The following is a 19,698-nucleotide window of genomic DNA, read 5'->3' as shown; positions in this document are numbered from 1 at the left end:
AGTATCATTACAAATATTGGCAGTGTTGTGAATGCAAATTGAATCCATGTATCTTCATTTTACACGCATGGGTAGCGAGACGCATACAATTTAATCATGCATATCATCAAATCAACAGAATTAAGTTGTGACATACATGTATGCATTTCATCAATTCATATCAATACATATAAAATTAGTTCAAGGTATGTAAATTAAGAATATATATTTACATATTATCATAACCTTTTTCCGTGGCGGGGGATTCGACATTTGGTAAGAAGAAAAATAAACATAAAAGATTTATAGTTCAACCCAGAACTTGGTGGCGGTGGTGGTGGAGGTAGGTGGGTAAGTGGTTGGTGGTAGTGGTGGTGGTGGAGGAGGTAGGTGGGTAAGTGGTTGTTGTTGGTGGTGGTGGTGGAGGTAGGTGCATGGGTAAGTGGTTGTTGTTGGTGGTGGTTGTGGTGGAGGTAGGTGCATGAGTAAGTGGGTGGTGGTGGTGGTGGTGGTGGTGGTGGAGGTAGGTGCATGGGTAAGTGGTTGGTGGTGTAGGAGGAGGTAGGTGGGTAAGTGGTTGTGGTGATGGAGGTAGGTGGGTAAGTGGTTGTGGTGGTGGTGGATGAGGTAGGTGGGTTTGTGGTGGTGGTGGTGGAGGTAGGTGGGTAACTGGTGGTGGAGGTAGGTGGGTAAGTGGTTGTGGTGGTGGTGGTGGTGGTGATGGAGGTAGTTGGGTAAGTGGTTGTGGTGGTGGTGGTGGTGGTGATGGAGGTAGTTGGGTAAGTGGTTGTGGTGGTGGTGAAGGTAGTTGGGTAAGTGGTTGTTGTGGTGGATGAGGTAGGTGGTTGTGGTGGTGGTGGAGGTAGGTGGGTAAGTGGTGGTGGTGGTAGTGGTGGAGGTAGTTGGGTAAGTGGTGGTGGTGGTGGTAGGTGGGTAAGTGGTTGGTGATGGTGGAGGTGGTGGAGGAGGTAGGTGGGTAAGTGGTTGGTGGTGGTGATGGTGGTGGAGGAGGTAGGTGGGTTGACCCTTTATTGCATCGATTAAATTCATCGGTTCATACTCTCATATCCACTACTTTATATGTATATATAAATGATGTTCAATATTCAAAGCATTCGATCAAAACGTAACATTCGCACTCCCATAGGTATAGATCTGTGGATTGCAAGGGGGACGGGTTTCATTTATTTCAACCCCCCACCCCGCGATCAACAGTCCTGCAGTTACACTCTGCAATGAGCAAGATGGACGATGAAAATTTGTTTTATCGTTTATTTTCCATGTCAAAAATGTATCATCATACTGTAATTCACACTATTATGCACATATATCTGAGTGTATTTCCAAATTCAAAGTTCGAAAGAACGCTTGCATCGATTTCTTTGTTTACTTCCAAGGAGTGGGTCATTCTTCTCGTGTTTCTGCCCCTTACCTTAGGGAATTGGATGTTGCCTTCACTCAACAGCTCCCCTGAAACAACATCACATTGTATGGGTAAGACCTTCACATTGCATCGGTAAGATTTTCACATTGTAAGGGTAAGACTTTCACATTGTATGGGTAAGACTTTCACATTGCATCGGTAAGACTTTCACAATGTATGGGTAAGATTTTCACATTGTATCGGTAAGACTTTCACATTGTAGGGATAAGACTTTCACATTGTATCGGTAAGACTTTCACATTGTATGGGTAAGACTTTCACATTGTATGGGTAAGACCTTCATATTGTATGGGTAAGACCTTCAGATTGTATGGGTAAGACTTTCACATTGTATGGGTAAGACCTTCACATTGTATGGGTAAGACCTTCACATTGTATGGGTAAGACCTTCACATTGTATGGGTAAGACTTTCACATTGTATGGGTAAGACCTTCACATTGTATGAGTAAAACCTTCACATTGTATGGGTAAGACCTTCACATTGTATGGGTAAGACCTTCACATTGTATGGGTAAGACTTTCACATTGTATGGGTAAAACCTTCACATTGTATGGGTAAGACTTTCACATTGTATCGGTAAGACCTTCACATTGTATCGGTAAGACTTTCACATTGTATCGGTAAGACCTTCACATTGTATGGGTAAGACTTTCACATTGTATCGGTAAGGCTTTCACATTGTATGGGTAAGACTTTCACATTGTATGGGTAAGACCTTCACATTGTATCGGTAAGACCTTCACAATGTATGAACAGGAACACGTTTCGTCGCAAACATCAAACTTGGCCGCAATTTCTTGGTAACCTTTAAGATTATATAAAACAAACCATTGAGAAACCTTCATGTTTTTGCATCTAAGCTTATTCAGTCCCGGGGATAGTCTTTCATCATAAATGTATTGGTAAGGTTGTGCTTCATATAATAACATGCCGGTCTCAAATGCTTGGGTAAGATTCTCCAATAGCGACACCACATGGAAGGAGAAGGATGTCCCTCACATACCAGTCTCGTATAACGACAACACACGGACGAAGAAGGCTGTCCTTCACATAATTAGCTGCAGAACTGTAGCTCTCTCTGAAACAATATTGACGGAACAGAGAGCTACTGATCCACCCCTTATAAAAACCTTCGATTTACGGTGCACAAAAAGTTGCGTACGGTTGAAGCCTGATATCGTTGTATTGTTGTGTTGTTGTCTCATAAATTTTATATTAAAAAAAATTCTCAACATATTTTCCTACTATACTTGTGTCCAAACATACCTTCAAATATTCATTAAAGCCCCATACGACCCGAAAACGCACAGCTTCAATTCATTTCGTTTGTTGACGTACCCATGTTGAACTTCCTACACAACAGTTTTTCAACCTCCACGGTTAAGACTTTCCACATAAGATGGTTTCACATTGTATGGTTAAGATTGTCGTACACACACCGTTTCACATTACATGGTTAGGGCTTCCATCATTTAACGCTACACCTGTAGTACTACATGTAGTATAGGGAAGACACATCAATCAAAGGGCGCTGTTCCGAGACCTATCGTGTTCATATAGAACCAGTCACTCTCTCTCTCTCTCTCTCTCTCTCTCTCTCTCTCTCTCTCTCCTCCTCCTCCTCCTCCTCCTCCTCCTCCTCCTCCTCCTCCTCCTCCTCTCTGTGTTTCCAATTATGCACTCTGACACTTTACATGTACACTGTACGTGTAATCATAATGCCTTCTCGGTACATGAAAGTATCATGTACCGATATACATGAGGGCTCACGGCGGGTGTGCCGGTCGACAGGGGATGCTTACTCCTCCAAGGCACCTGATCCCACCTCTGGTATCTCCTGAGGTCCGTGTTTGCCCAACTCTCTATTTTGTATTGCTTATAGGAGTTATGAGATTGGTCACTGTTCCTTATCCTCGCCGTTTATACCGGTATTTAGCTTTCGAGAAGGCCACTATATCAAATAATTTTTTTCTATTGTTGATAATAATTGCTTTATATAACATGGTTATTACTTTGATTTTTATATCAGTACCTGGTTTAGATGGGGAGTCTCCATACTTCTTCGGAACATCGGATTTGGCATGTGTAACAACGAAAGGACGATTCCACTTAATTGTGAAACGATCAGTCCAGATGAATTCCGAGAGAAACAGAACCCGGAGAGCAGCACAAACAAGGCACGTGTTCTCTCCTACACACCGGTGGATTTATTATAAAGGGATGTTCTATGAATGGGGAACTGACGGGGGAACGAAAACTCGCTTGTTTGGATTCTTGAATGACGCTAAGAGTTACAGCATAAAAACTGGACTTCCGTACAAAGGGGAGACATGTGATTGGTTAATGGAATCTATGCCTGCGGGTTACTCAAGTGTATCGGTTGAGTGTCTTATGGGTTGTACAGCAAATTACTGGACTGTGTCGGGCGATTACAACATTTTACAAAATAACTGCCATCATTTTGCAAACACCATTTCAAATATTCTGTGCTCTAATATTTGTCCTGAATGGTGTTTCAACATTTTGTGACGTAAGAAATGTGTTGTGCTTGTAATGATAATGGATGTGTACAATCTGTTATTTCCCAGTTTGACTATATGATAATTTGGACTTAACCAGCTAAGTATGTACAAATATAGAAATAGAGAAAATATCTAGAACATGGAAACTAATTGTAACAAAACGTTTCTTTTCATTTTTAGATAGCTTGATATATTCTTAAACACATACAAAAAGTTTATAAAAAGATATGGACGAAAAAGCTGCTATTTTGAAGCTAAAACACTATTCAATTGATGAAAACAAATCGTCAGTTGTAGTAGAATTGTATGGAGAAAGGGAATCAGTTAGCTAAACGAGTGAAATGTTTTCGCACTTACACTGTACATGTAAGTATAGATATTTTCATACACTGTAGATGATATATCGTTGCTTAAATTGTTAGGTCCCAGAGCGCTTTCTTTGGTGTTTGAGGGATATGATACCATAACTGGCTATCAAAACCTATTACATTTATACTATGACTCTGAAAAATGGTGTAATCTGTGTGTTGTTGTGTCCAAGAGTCCGTATTTACCCTCTCCTCAGTTTGTATTATTTATAGGATTTATGATATTGATCACTTTTCGCTATCTTCATTTGTTCATGTATCTTATAACGAACGTATTGATTTATCATTGTCGATTATCAAAATAATTCTATCCTTAATAAAACTCCATTGCACTAATCCGATGAATGAAAGATGAAGATCAATTTCCCAACTCCTATAAGGAATACAAATGTGTGATATCTCGAAGTATAATCAGACACCAACCATTCTGTTAGAGCCTGTGCTCTAGATTTTGTATTATACAGCGAATGATAACGGGATGCTGAATACAATATCCTACAGGCGTGCTCAAGGAGACTTTCAAATTTTTACACTGGGCGATGTGTCAGCCATAATGATCTCGTTATAGTTTACATGTATATTCATGGAAGAACATACTGTAAATCAATTTGTATTTGCGGCTACTTTATGTTGTAAGCTCGTTCGCAGTGAGTAATTTTCGCGATCCAGCATTTTTGGAGCCTATGTCAAACATTCAAGGACTGGTCCTCGACGGGAAATATTCGCGACAATGAGGTTCGCGCGAATTTTTCTCGCATACGAATAAAAGTTGGTTTTCAGTATATCGAGCATCAAGTATCGTCGGGGACAGAGTATCGACCAGCAGAGATACATGTTGGAAGGTTAAATGAAAGTAACCAAAGACTACTAACTGAAGTGATTGATTGATTGATTGTTTTGCTGTTTTCTGCCACACTCAACAATTTTTCAATTATCTGGTGGCGCCCAGTTTTTATTGGTAAAAGAAAGAACCCAGACACAATCTACCTGGGAAGAGACCACCGACCTTCCGAAAGTAAATTGGGAAACTTTCTCACTTCCCGGCGCGAGCGGGATTCGAACCTGCGACGACAGAGGGTGAGAGGCCGTGTGACTGAAGTGGCATACCGGCGAAGCATGACCCCTAGGTGATATACATATATCTATGTGTGTATGTTCAAACATTATAACCATACCGTGGCGTTGTGTTTTACAGAACCACACTCGTTCTTATCAGTAACCGAAAAATCACTCGAACGTCGATCGAATGTAAAAATTACATTGAATCGATACAATTATTCGCCGGATATGCGCATGCGTGATGAAGTTAAAGCCTAGAACAGAGATCATGCATAACAAAAGTTATTAAAGTCTCATGCACTGTAATACATCAACATACAAGTGGAAATTGATAGAAGTAGAGTATCTGAGGTATATAGCTACTATTGTTTTAACCACAGGTGCAATGCAATGATGGTAGATTTGTATCTGTGTAAATATATGTAAGAAACAGGCATGGATCCAGCCATTTTGTCCTTAGCTAGTTCTCACCCCTCTTAAAAACACAACACACACCCTTTAACAGCAGAAAGACATAAAGGGGGAATTTGGGTTCTGATTTGGAAAAATAAATCTTTTCTATCTCGGTACAATACCCACCATCATGCAATTTTATTGGAACTTGTGACAAGACATACTAGCGGTTTAGATCAGAGACGAGATGTAAAGAAGCGGATGAAGATGGCGCGGACACATTTACCCTAGCTAATGGCGTGCAATATTACGTTAGTGGTGAATATAAGAAACACCGATGACAGGGTCTCCGTAAGATGACTGAACCAAAATGGCGGTAAACCCCAATCAATAAATCAGAATAACAGAAAAAATCCAGATTATATCAGCAAAGAGCTTGTGTTGTGGTAATCAATGAAGTTCATATTCATCAGAATGTAGGGCATAAAAATGTTAAGATAACGAACAGTGATCAATCTCATAGATTCTATGAAAAATACAACATTGAGAATGGGGCAAACACGAACCCCTGGACACACCAGAGGTGGAATTCTATGTGTAGGAGGATTATGCATTCCTTATTGAACGGTCACACAGCTAAAAGCTCCTTATCTTCATCAAGTAAAAGGAGTAAACCGTTGTCAAATCAGTGTGTAAAGAACAACCTAACAATTGGTATTTGACGTAATGACAGGTATTATTTGCAAATAAAATCATTATAAAAAGTACAGGATGTATGAAATGCTAACTTTAAACGAGACTGTTTAAACCCATGTAATATTACCTAATTATCAATAGCCTGTCTCAATTTAAACATCATACACAGAACATGGCTACGTCAACGAACGAAATCATGAAAAGCTGCGAGTTTTCGGGTCATACGGTGGAGGTTGAAAAAATGTTGTGTAGGAAGTTTAACATGGGTACGTCAACAAACGAAATGAATTGAAGCTGTGCGTTTTCGGGTCGTATGGGGCTTTAGTGAATATCTGAAAGTATATTTGGACACAATTATAGTAGGAAAATATGTTAGGAATTTTTTAATATTCGATTTATAAGACAGCACAAGAATACAACGATATTAGGCCTCAACCGTGCGCAGCTTTTTGTGCGCCACAAATCGAAGGTTTTTATAATGGGTGGATCTGTATCTTTCTGACCTGTCCCAATATTTTCTCAGAGAGGCAGATACAGTTCTGCATTTAGTGCCTGGAGAAGTATGTATCGCTTGTCGATCAATCACTCATGCCATGCATCATATATCTTGATAAAATAAACAAAGAAATCCGTAGGTATTATTAGTATTAATAGAACGGTCTAACAATAATTGATATCAAACACGCCAGAAAGCATTCGACCTAATGACAGGTGTCATTGGTTAATGACATTGTTATAACGACCACAGAATTTGTGAAATGTTGATTTGAAACGAGATTGTTGAATCCCCTGCGAGAGCAACGTTTTTGTCAATAGTCTACCTCGATTTCAAAACTGACCAGACGCGGAGCAAGCTCTTGCGTATCGAATCAGTTGAGAGAAATAAACACCATATGCAAGTGATAATCGAATATTTCTACATAAGCATGGGAAGTTGACGATGGAGAAGCTAAGTCATCACGTTTATGATAATTTGAGTGATTAGTTTAGTGTCAACATATATTTTCAATAAAATATCTAAATATGAAAGAAATGTGGAATACTAGTATTCGGTGGTGCCTTTTATTTCAAGTTATTTGACCTGGTAACATGCACTTAGTTTTTCCCACGGGTGTGTGGTTCAAAAGATGATTTTTTGAACATATTAGATATATTGCATTTTTGCCCCACCAGTTCCGCCCCGGGGTGAAGGAATCTTGAAATTCATAATTTATGTTCCTCTTGTCCCAAAATTGCTTCAAAGTAAACTTGATAGGAATTGGATGGGCCATCAAGAAGTTAAAATTGTTATTAATCTATACAGTTAATAATCATGACTATTTTGGCCCCATCATGGTTATGCAAATCCCCTTACCCCTGTAATCGTTAAATTTACAATTTTGGTAAAGGGCTACCTGTTTAATGTAGTGTGAACAAGTGATAATAATAAACATTGATCAATCTCAAAAATCCTATAAAGAATACATAATTTACAAAGGTAAATAAGGACCCCTGGAAACATATATGTCTAGGGGGAGTAATGATCCCGTTTACCTGTCACGCCCGCCATGAGACCTATATCCTGACCAGGTAAACGGAGTAATTCGGCCGAACAATTGATATGAAACACGTCGGACAGCATTCTACCCAGTGATCATATAAAGTCGTTATTTAAAAGTTTCACACATAAACACCAGAGGTCCCACAGTGGAGTCAGAACCTTTACTTTTGGAATTTGTCGGAGGTTCTTACTCTACATGACTTTGCAAATATTTTTGTAGAAACGTTTGATTGAGATATTAGACGAGTTTTGAAAATTGGTCCTATTTTGGTAGTTTTCCCTTGCGTTTAAGGTCCAAGGGGAGCAGAAGGCTTGCAAGTTACAATATGTGTTTCTCCTGTGCAAAAGGTGCTTCATACCAAATTTGAAAAGAATTAAGTTATTGAGAAGTAAACAATTGTTAATGCGCGACGCCCGATGAAGGACGCACACGAATATGAAATACTTCACATTGAAATTAATATCGTTTCATAGGGAACTCTCACCGGTTAACATTTCAAACGTTGTCTGAGCTAGCGTGGATATTTTTATTCCTATATAACGTGTATCGTGAGATGACAGCAACACCATTCTTAGTTCAATTGAGATATAACTCAACCGAACTTTTCTAATCACATATTGTCCAGAATTTGTGCATCTCTCTGTAATCTTTATACAGTTTTACATATTCTCCATAACTACTGGGCGAATCTTTACGAAAAACTTGCTATAAAGCATCCAGGTGTAAAGTTGAAAAAGGGGAATTCTTTCCAAAGGTCACACCCTTTTCAAAATAAAGAATCAAGAATATAGGGTTATTGAACTTATATTGATGAATATTGTCAAGAGTTGGCTGTGAAAATGCACGGGCTTGTTCAATAACCCTTTTAATATATAGTTAAACTATTTAATAGTTAAATTATATCCCCTTTCCCTCAAAATACTCCAAAATAAACGAGAATTCATCAGTATTGGCATTTAAGGTGAAGGTGTGCTATATCAGCATGCATTTCTTAACTTTTCAATATTAAACCCGTCATTAATGCATGAAGCAAACAGATTTTGTGAATTGGGACATCATAATGTATGTACAGTAAAACATTTTCTTTAAATAAATGAATATGATATCGAATACCGACTCTACCAGATTCAGAGGACCGTCGTCTGCCATTTTGGCTTGTTTACTTCGTTACGGTAACTTCAATATTGAACGCTCATACTCGGAATGTTTCGGGCGCACAAAATCTACCCAATGCAACGTTAGCGTTCAATAAATTCTCAGGATATTTAACGCTAACATTCTCTAGATTCTACGCAGATTTTATAATATACTATTTATTAGCTATATGATAAATGGTAATATCATGGTGGTCGCAAGGGAGTTACAATGGAAGTTTTACATGGGATGGGATCTCGGTTGAGGATCAAAGTTTTACATCAGACAAAATCTTTAAATCATCTTGTTCTCAATAGGAGGATAAGTATGCATGTCAATGTGCAAATATAGATAATGTAGATTTAATATTCATCAAATCAATTCCATGGGGTAGGTTTGTGTGCACAATACGAATTCAAAGTTTGATATGAGAATGCATGCGTGACCGGTCGACAGGGGATACTTACTCCTCCTAGGAACCTGATCCCACCTCTGGTATACCCAGGGGCCCATATTTACCCAGTTCTCTGTTTTGTATTGCTTATAGGGGTTATGAGATTCAGGGCTCACACTGGACCAAAATTTTGTGTCGCAACCTGGCGCGCGTGCTTCGACTCATACACGTTTACTGTAGATCTATATTTCATGTATATTATTCAAGAAGCATATACAACATATCATATCTCTGATTATTCTTACACAATGTATACAACATAGCTTTGTTTAGCTTTTATCACAAATCACTATAATTATTAAGATATTGTGAAAATCGATTGTATTTCAGCAGATTGCTTTTTAGTCAGTCTGATGACATTGCAGCACAATCATGGTTTTATTTCTAAAATTGTTTTTGGCTAAGTTGACTCAATTCTATTTCATACCAGAAAAAATAGGAGTATTTCATAGCATATAAACTGGCTATATTAAATAAAGACGAGAAATGAGTTTCTAAATGTTTATTAATCATTTTAGTAGTGTAAATGACATATATTACTCATTAAATTTGCAGTCTAGAAAAAGTAACTGATGACAAAGTTACTGAAAATTAATTACTGTAATACATAACACATGATCATAGTTTCACATCACATTTTCACTGAAGAATCCTGTTTTCATCTTGAAATCCAGAATGACAAAGTGGTCCTTTGGTGAATCTCATCATGTAGAGGAGAAGGGACTTCATGAAGTCTGAAACAAATTTAAAATGGCTTAAGATGGTGTGAAGTCAAAAGATGACAGGATAGCAATTTCAGAAGAACCTACTGTTTTGTGTTTCCTCATGGCCATTTTCTAAATAGATCAAACTAAAGACCTAAAGAATAATGCAATTTTCCAACATTCCTCTATTTATACACTATACTAACGTCAAATGGATTAGAAAATATAGCTGAACATTCTAGTTTACCTTTCTAGATGAAATCGCTTTTGTACTGTGATGAACCGACAAATTAAAATTTTATATATTTTTATTAACACGGAAGTATCTTCCATTGACTAGCTTATGTACACAATCACACGCTTTTTATTCCATCCAGTACAAAACAGGTAGCTCCCCAATAATGACTCGGGGTATCTCTATATTTACAATATGTACTGTAGGCAACTGGCACGCGCAAAGTTCATTTCATTCACACCTACCTGTACATAGAGGATCAACCCTTTGTTTTGTGTAAACTGCTAAATAAACAAGACGCCCCTAAGTCTTATTGTTCCCACGCGACAGGGTATCCACATTCTACACAGGTAAAACTGCCCTGAGGCTGTTTGGATGCCAACGGCTGAAATTCAAAATGGCGCGCGAATACTAAAATACGAAATGTCCGTGTCGCATTTCTGTCGCATTTTTTCTGAAAAATCGCAAAATGCGACAAATGCGATGGGCAGCGCGAGTCTGATTGATCACTATTCGTTATCTTCGCCTTTCATGTGCAGGGAAATCGGTTGCTTCCATTATGGACTACGGGTTTACGATGCATGGGATTTGATCTGAAAACCTGTTTTTTCCTTGCTTGTCAATAAAGAGACGGGGGTTCTAAGGGCAAAAATAGGCCCCATCTCAGAAATGAACCTAGCGTTTCTGAACATATCCTATGAATGTCTATTTCTTAGCAATGATATTAAATTATTTAAGGAAGTCAATATAAGGAAGAAGCATTCCACGTACAGAAACGTTTCATGTATATATATATATATATATATATATATATATGTATAAGATAAACACAGGCACTTCCTTTTAAAACAATTCATTCTCATAGCTAGAAATTTGTAGTTCAAATATAGCTTTGTCCGTCGGAAGTAGGTGTTTAAGGAATTTATGGTAAAATACTCTATGGAAAGAAGGACTTCCCTGTTATATTAAATAGTACTATTTTCTACCAACTAATGAACTTTTACATAGCGACATTGATCTTGGTGACATAGTTAACCGACCTTTGCTTTAATTCCACATTGGTAATCGTACTAATACTCCAACTGCCCTTTCAAAAAAATGAAATTCTTCAAAACCATCTTCAGTTTTAGGTACATTTACATGTAATATCACAGTCAATGGGGCGCATGAATATGAGTTATGGTACCTATACTGGATTCGTAAACTTCATAAAACCCTTACAAAGATACATTGCTGGGTCCAGTAAGTGCTTTACCAAGCCCCTATATCTGCTCCTCACGAAAATATTAACAACATCTGTGAAGGAGAAACTTCAAACGCTCTGTGCCACTACATATACCAGAAGTGGTGTAAATAAAATGTAGATTCTAAAATATTTTTTAAAAACTTTTTAGTAAACTTAAAATCGCAAAGCCTTTCTCAAATCAACAACATCAAAACGCATGACTTTTCAACACTTTATCCTATCATTCCTCACGATGAATTAAAAACTAGACCTTTTGATATCATAGACAGTTGCTTCGTCAACAGAACTGGGAAACGGAACTAATAATATCTAGTGAAAATTACTTTGTTAAACACCACTCTGATTGTACGTACAAGTACTCTGAAGTTGAAATGAAAGATATGCAAGAGTTCCTTATTGCCAATATTTTGTAGTCGTTAACGATCAGGTCTTCCAATAGTCTGTTGGAATTCCCATGAGCTCGAATTATGCTCCCTCTTTAGCTGACCTGCTTTTATATTCATATGAAAAAATTATTCAAAACCTTCTACAGAGTCGTCCACTTCTGCTTCATACTTCGATATTTTAACTCAACTTTATATCGATACGCAATAGCTTCTGAGTATGATCAGTTTTCAAATCGAGGCAGGCTACTAAGGGTTTCGTTAAAAGTCAGCATTTCGCAAATTCTATGTTCGTTATAACAATCTAGTTTGCCAATACAACCTATTATTAGGTCAATTGCTGTATTACTTGTTTCATACAGATTGCAAGGCCGTTCTTAGCGCACTGATTTTGACTACGGATAACTCTCTTTACCTGATCAAGATATGGGGCTCACGGCGGGTGTGGCCGGTCGACAGGGGATGCTTACTTTTCCTAGGCACCTGATCCCACCTCTGGTATATCCAGCGGTCCGTGTTGGTCCAAATCTCTATTTTGTATTCCTCATAGGAATTATGAGAATGATCACTGTTCGTTATCTTTACCTTTCATTGAATAGGGGGACTCAGTATTTTGCTCAATTCAAGAATTTATTTAGAGCAAGAAATCAACATTTTGTCATCATTTTTACCAAGACTAACAGTTTTACATATTTCCGATTCTGACGTAACTTCAATGGCTTCCCATCCATTACCAACCCCAATTCAAGATTCCGATCTATACATACTGTTCTTTCCACTGATTTATGCCGTCACACATTACAACTCTTTTAAATGAATACAAGCAAAGTCGACCATTACGGTCCGAATCGAGGTTACGACTTGTAGAGCTAAGAATTAGAAATTTTCTTGAAATTTGCATAAAACTTCAAAAACTCAATTTTATAAATTAGCTTTAACATGTATAAATCTTGGACTGTCTTAACTATCAAACTCCCCCCAAAAAACGTTTTGGCTATCGATCTTACAAATAGTGTTTTAGTTTGATAATTTTACAGATATAAGGTCTTATGCAATACTGTCATTTAATTGTGTTTTATTGTTGCCTTCCTCTTCTTACCCTTGTGAAGCGCCTGGGAATAATTTGATTTATAAAAGGCGCTATATAAATTTTATTATTTGCAATATTATTTTAAATAAAATATTTCATATTACAATTTCTGTGTGTTTCCTTGGAAACAGTTTAGAATATATAAAATTTTAGCGGCCGATTTGATGCTTTACATCAAACTTATTTTGAACACATCTTGTGTTTGTCATATTGAAGGTGAAGATAACGAGCAGTGATGAATCTCCTATAAGCAATACAAAATAGATAGTTGAGCAAACACGAACCCCTGGATATTCCAGAGAAATATTCAAACTGTGGATGAAAATCGCAGTTAAATACAGGATTGCCGGTATTAGTTTTTAATCTAACAGCATATTGTAAGATAAGTTTTATTCTACAAAAATCGTGGTGGTTCGTTTGCCTCAACGTACAAACTATCTACAGGAGAGGTTCAAAGAGCTCCTGCACAGTCAAAGTCCTTGATGGTGGATTGTATCGAGGGTTTCGATAAACGATGTTCTTGCCGCTCCATATACTATACAGCCGTAGTCTAATTTCGACCGGATTAGAAAGCGATACGGATGTAGAAGAGTAGTACTGCGGGTCTAATCTAACCCGGATCGCTACAGGTTACAGGTCAAATCAGTTATCTTTTCAAAACATTTTACAAGCACATCCAAAACGAAATGCATTCTAAAGATTTGAAGAGTTGACATTTCTTGATGCACATTAAAAGGCGAAGATAAAGAACAGTGGTCAATCTCAAAAAGCCTTTAGAGCATACAAAATTAAGAGACCCCTAGAGAAACCAGAATAGAGAATGGGGCAGACAAAGACCCCTAGACATACTATATGTTGGATCAGGTATCTAAGAGGAGTACGCATCCCCTGTCGACCGGTCACATCCGCCGTGAGCCCTATATCTTGATCAGGTAAACGGAGTTATCAGTAGTCAAACTCAGTGTGTAACAACCTCACAATAAACAGTCTCGTTTAAAGTCAGCATTTTCGAAATTCTGTGATCGTGATAATGATCTAGTTTGCCAATACAACATGTTATTGGGTCATGTTTCATAGCAAATGTTAGACCGTTCCTGGCACACAGATTTTAATTGGGGACTACTCCATTTATCTGATCGAAAAATAGGGCACATGGTAGGCGTGACGGGTTGACAGGGGATGTCTACTCCTCCTAAGCACCTGCACCACCTCTTGTTTATCCAGAGGTCCATGTTTGTTCAACACTTACTAGTAATTTGGTATTCTTTATAAGAGTAATGAGATTGATCACTGTTCGTTATCTTCACCTTTTTATCTTAGACAATTTTTCATTGCGAGAAATTGATTTTTTTTATCAGAGTACCGTTATCACAATATTGTTGAACCTATTCATCATCTCTTCCTGTGTGTGTATTCAGACTTGTTTGATGGGCACTTAGTGTAACCTCTTCAGTGCAAGCAAGGGTCAAGTATAGTAACATAACAAATATCAAATTTAAAATAAAAGTCAGTATGGTTTGTTTATAATGATTTGACCAAATTTTTCCTGGATTATCTAAATAGATTAATTTGGAAATTGTTATAGTAATGACCCATTCTTGAGTGACGGGCCGAGTTGCTTTGAATATGAAAAATCAAGACAATGAGCAAGGGTCATAAAGGATACAGATTTAAGTGTAGGGTAAACACGGACCTCCGAACACCAGAGGTGGGATCAGCTGGATCTAGAAGGAGTGAACATCCTCTATTAACCGGTCACACCCGCCGTGTAAGATCCACATGTTCGGTATCTTTTATAAGGTACATATGACAAGTATCATCAATTTGATTTGAAATTTGTATGCATGCCAACATTTGATATACCAGTGTTTTCATTATTTGAATAGGTTTTCCCCCACTTCATTGGGCTGAAACTACTGTAACAGTTATGTCTAAACAAAATCCATAATTCGTCTGATGTAAACGGTTTTAAATTTACCAGAACTAAAACTGCATACATGCATTTCTTTACCACAGTGATCTGCAATAATTATTGCTATTGGATGGGACTCCAATTTAAGTTGTAACCAAGATTAATTTATGACGTGTCATTTTTTATACTTACACTATGTACGAGCTTTCCTTCATTCCTCATAACGCAATACCATGATAAGATTATCGAATATGAATCACGTGTTTTTGAATATGAACGATAAGATTATCGAATATGAATCACGTGTTTTTGAATATGAATGAAAAGTTTAGAATATGAATAACAATTTATTGAATAAGAATGACATGCTTTCGAATATGAATAACACGTTTTAGAATAAAAATAACATGTTTTTGAATATGAATGATAAAATTATCGAATATGAATAACAACTTTTCGAATATGAATGATATGCTTTAGAATATGAATTACAAGTTTTCGAATATGAATAACAAGATTAGTATAATAGTGCAACGTTTTACACGCCATATATATGTGTTTTATTACATTTGTATATTCCCATGGAAACTTCACAGCATGTTAATATGCGAGTAACGATTATAGATAAAATCAAAAATATAAACAAGTTATCTGATGAAATAATTCATTACTTGAAGTAATTATTATATACATTATATGTAAATTCAGAAATATAGGTAAGTTATCTGTTGAAATGATTCATTATTTGAGAGGGAAACATGCTGCTTCAAACAGCTGTCTTCTTTTGTGAGTGCAACTAAGGCCAAGAGGCTTCAGCAAAACTGTAGAATTCATTTTTCATTGTGATTGACTTATATAATTCATGATCAGCATTTCAACATTTTTAATTCAAAAATAGAACATTTTTAGATATTTATTTCATAATCTTTTTGTTAATGCTGAACTTTTTTTTGTTTATCTTTTTATTCATTTATCTATTTTTACATGCAACTGAGTCCAGCAAATGCAGTTGAATTTTATATAAAGTTTCTTAAGGTTCTCAGCTTGTCTTTTCGTTCTTTTTTCTGTTGTTGCTATTAGGCTCAATTTAATTTCATAAAATGTTCTTCAATATTTGAAATTGAACCTTTCAAAAGCGGAACATTATTTCGTCCATTTCTTTCATTGCTTAGACAGAGGTCATCAAGCTTGAGGTAAACGAACTATATAGGTTTGAGCATTAGTTACTGTCCTTCAAGCGGCATATTTTTCGAATCTTTCGTTCCAATTTTTTCAGTAAAGTGAGTCCGTCAAGCTGAAGTTTAACTTCGTAAAACGTAATCGGGACATTCGATCCTACTGTCTTCTTCACGGGGTCAGATTTAACCTTGAACTTAGCAGCTGGTGGGTAAAGAAATTCGCTTTCATCCGGGTACTGAGAAAACTGACTGATACCTTTTGGTCTCCATAAACTTTTCCGTGAATTGTCAATGATCAGGAAAATGTTGTTTGCATTAGGAACAAGAAATGCCATTGAAGCTTCCCGATTATCAGAAGAAGACGTGAATTGCGGTAACACTATGCTTTTTCCTTTTTTGTAAAAACTTAGTGTAGTTGTGATGTCTCCCCTTAAGTCTCCTATCCCGCGATATGTTGTTTTTGATGTTCCGATTATATCCCCCCAGTACAGGATTGTTGCAAACAGAGCGGTTGCATATGGCGCTAATGCCTTGTCCTTTGGTGAAAGTGTTTTAGATGTACAGTCGTGTTGCGCAAGGACATAGGATAGATCTCCATAGATTTCATCTTCTGTGTACACACGGATAAGTGTTGCTTCCAGTTCGTCCAATTTAGATTTACTTATTCTGTTGTATGAACGTCGATATTGCATCTGAAGTGCCTCTGCTATTTTATATCTTGTAGCATTCCTTTCATTTTGTATGAGATTGAATATATGTCCTAGTGATGTGAAAAACTGTCCTTGGTATTTTTCTGATCCATCCGATAACACTTCAATACCGTAATTCATCAAATCCATACCGTTTTCCTGTATCATCTTTTGACAGTCGAATTTTTCGACGTATGCCCTTTTCTGTCTATGGTGTAACTGGTGGGTGTAATTCAGGGGAAGATGCATGGCTGTCACGGCAAAGGCGAAGGAGACCACAACGAGAAACATGAATTGTGTGTCCATCATTTCAGTCGTGGAGTCTGATTAAAATGATGAAAGTTAAATAAGGAAACATTCCTTTTTTCTGCTTTAATGTTTAATACCATCGTAATATGTTCTATTTCAAGCTTACTAAAAATAAGATAAACCTTTCGAAGGTACTGATTCACGTTTGAAAGAAATAGAAAATACTTAAAGGACACATCTCTTGTTTTCAAAGTATACAACATTACATGCATTTCGTCTTCTTTATGCTTAGAGTAATTAATTCTAATAGTTCGTTTGCCGAAATTTTGCGATAATTAACCACAATACAGACTTAAATCTAAGCCCCGATTTCAAAAATGTAGGTAGTCACGTGGTACAGTGACGTCACATGCGCCCTTCGGATTGTGAAAGTACTGCGAGATATTATTAAAAACTCAACTTTTAGGGGCCCATTTTATTTACCATGGGCAACATTTAAATTGATCTTGACAAATTGTCCGAGTTTTATATAACGATGTAAATACCTAGATATAGCGAGTAAAGCGTGTATGAAATCGGCAATATTGTGAGTAAATAATGTTTATATGGGTCGCTGTCTACAAACCGTTTGGTGATGTTATTCCATTATACATCTGTAATTGGCGCTGTTTTTCTAAAATAAACAGTGCAATCATTATTTATTTTTGGATTAGACAAATTATGATACGTTAAATTGTTGACAACTAGACCCTATGCCAAGCTATTTTTTGTCACGCCTGCATTTTGGAAAGAAAGAAAAAGACAACACACACAAATCAATAAAAATATTCAAATTTAAAGTGGTAATCACGTTATTTTATTTTGAAAAAACAATCTTATTACTATTTTTGAATTGTGATCTGCACTTCTTTAGGAAGTACGAAGTGGGAGCACGGCGTTATAGCCTACTGACGCACTCAAAATGCTACGAGTTCAATAAGGAAATAATTTTATAATTCAATTCAAAGTTAGGAAATACAATATTCTATTATTTGTATAATTAAAAGTTCAATTATTTTGTATCTTTGTGTGTGTGTGTGTGTGTGTGTGTGTGTGTGTGTGTGTGTGTGTGTGTGTGTAAATTTACCAGTTGGTAGAAGTTACATTGTATCGTCGATATATGTTGTTACAAGGTGTAGGTCAATTGATCCGAGTGTGTATTGAATCTGAAGAGCAAAACAGAATGTATGCTATAGGCCTACCAGTGCTTATATCTTCGATATGTCCATTTTCTCACAGTTTGTCAGGGTCTCTGTCCAAGCGGTGTTTGAAAAGGTGACTGGGTGTGTTTTTTAAGGTAAAGTTCTTGCTCCAACAAAAAAAATTATCCACGTCTTTTTTCTCGTACCTTCCTTCGCAAAATTGAAAAATATTCAGTCTAAATCCTTTCTACCGACAACTAGCACACCTGAGCACGGCACAAAACATCTTAATGCATTATTATTTACAAGCCGTTAACGTAGTAATTGGTGTTTTTGTCGATTAAATCTAATCTGTTTATGAAATGGCTAATAAATGTTTTCAAACCCGAGGGTGCATATGACGTCACTCATAATGGCGCGTAAACTAGCGAAAGAAAATATGCATATCGCAAGATTTGAATTTCATCGCTTTCAAACTCGAAAACTACGCAAAATATTTCATTTAAAACACATTTAAAGTAGTTTTAGGCATATAAAGAGTTAATTTTGCTGAAAAAATGAAAAGTTTAGAAACATGCGTTGTGTCCTTTAAGATTTAAATTTCATATCATTTTTGTTTTCAATCTAATTATCAATTTCAAAATTAACAACAACAACAAAAAGATGAATGGTAATTAAATATTGAATTAAGAAATGTTAATGAATACTAACGATACCTCGAAAGCTACGGGAAATATATCTCCAGTTATTAGAAAACACTGTCACTAGATGAAATAAGAAGTATATCAATTTTGTTCACATATACATGGTGAAGTTCTATAAAGTGTGCCTACTCCGCAGCGTTTCCGTCAGCACCATGACATCACTGAATCTTTGTTTTATCAACTTACATTTATATGCATAGCAAAAAATCCTAGCCACAGTTTTAAATAATGCCATGTTTTTTCTGCATATTTGAACAATAAAATATGGTATACATACCTTCATACAAATTATTGCTGAATGAAAGGTGCAATAACGAACAGTTATTAATCTCATAACTCTAATAAAGAACACAAAATAAAGGGTTTGGCAAACACAGACCCCTGGACATACCAGAGGTGGGATCAGTTGTCTAGGAGGAGTAAGCATCGACCGAGAATACTGTTCTTCTTTACAGAATTTCTGCAATATCAAAGTTTTTAAATTGTCTATGTCAATGCTTTTAGCATGATGATAAGTCATCAAATTTTTTTCTTT

General features: G+C 36.7%; 3 protein-coding genes and 1 long non-coding RNA gene across 8 annotated transcripts; 1 reads left to right on the top strand and 3 right to left on the bottom strand.

Moving 5' to 3' along the window:
- Window positions 1–218: 218 nt before the first annotated feature.
- Window positions 219–2,270, bottom strand: LOC125654644 (integumentary mucin C.1-like). Its single transcript, XM_056145874.1, has 2 exons — window positions 2,254–2,270; window positions 219–1,005 (listed from the first exon to the last, which is right to left on the bottom strand). Exons 1-2 carry the CDS (start codon window positions 2,268–2,270, stop codon window positions 219–221), a joined length of 804 nt encoding a protein of 267 aa, XP_056001849.1.
- A 1,156-nt stretch (window positions 2,271–3,426) lies between these two features.
- Window positions 3,427–4,075, top strand: LOC125654645 (uncharacterized). Its single transcript, XM_048884638.2, has one exon. It carries the CDS (start codon window positions 3,427–3,429, stop codon window positions 3,952–3,954), a length of 528 nt encoding a protein of 175 aa, XP_048740595.1. The 3' UTR covers window positions 3,955–4,075.
- A 6,004-nt stretch (window positions 4,076–10,079) lies between these two features.
- On the bottom strand, window positions 10,080–10,928 carry LOC130047561 (uncharacterized). The gene is made up of 2 exons (XR_008796439.1): window positions 10,777–10,928; window positions 10,080–10,326 (listed from the first exon to the last, which is right to left on the bottom strand). It is a non-coding gene; the product is annotated as an uncharacterized LOC130047561 (long non-coding RNA).
- Window positions 10,929–15,499: 4,571 nt separating this feature from the next.
- Window positions 15,500–19,307, bottom strand: LOC125654099 (uncharacterized). Of its 5 annotated transcripts, XM_048883885.2 has the most exons (3): window positions 18,520–18,954; window positions 17,904–17,951; window positions 15,500–17,352 (listed from the first exon to the last, which is right to left on the bottom strand). In XM_048883885.2, exons 2-3 carry the CDS (start codon window positions 17,929–17,931, stop codon window positions 16,382–16,384), a joined length of 999 nt encoding a protein of 332 aa, XP_048739842.1. In that variant the 5' UTR covers window positions 17,932–17,951; window positions 18,520–18,954; the 3' UTR covers window positions 15,500–16,381. The 5 variants fall into 5 exon arrangements, with proteins under 5 accessions (XP_048739842.1, XP_048739843.1, XP_048739845.1 ...); XM_048883886.2 differs by lacking the exons at window positions 17,904–17,951; window positions 18,520–18,954 and adding an exon at window positions 19,176–19,307; XM_048883888.2 differs by lacking the exons at window positions 17,904–17,951; window positions 18,520–18,954 and adding an exon at window positions 19,171–19,270.
- Between the last annotated feature and the right edge of the window lie 391 nt (window positions 19,308–19,698).

Source organism: Ostrea edulis, chromosome 7 (assembly GCF_947568905.1).
Source record: "Ostrea edulis chromosome 7, xbOstEdul1.1, whole genome shotgun sequence".
NCBI classification, from domain to species: Eukaryota; Metazoa; Mollusca; class Bivalvia; order Ostreida; family Ostreidae; genus Ostrea; species Ostrea edulis.
Note: the sequence above shows the minus strand (reverse complement) of the source record. Positions and strands in the feature narration are given on the sequence as shown.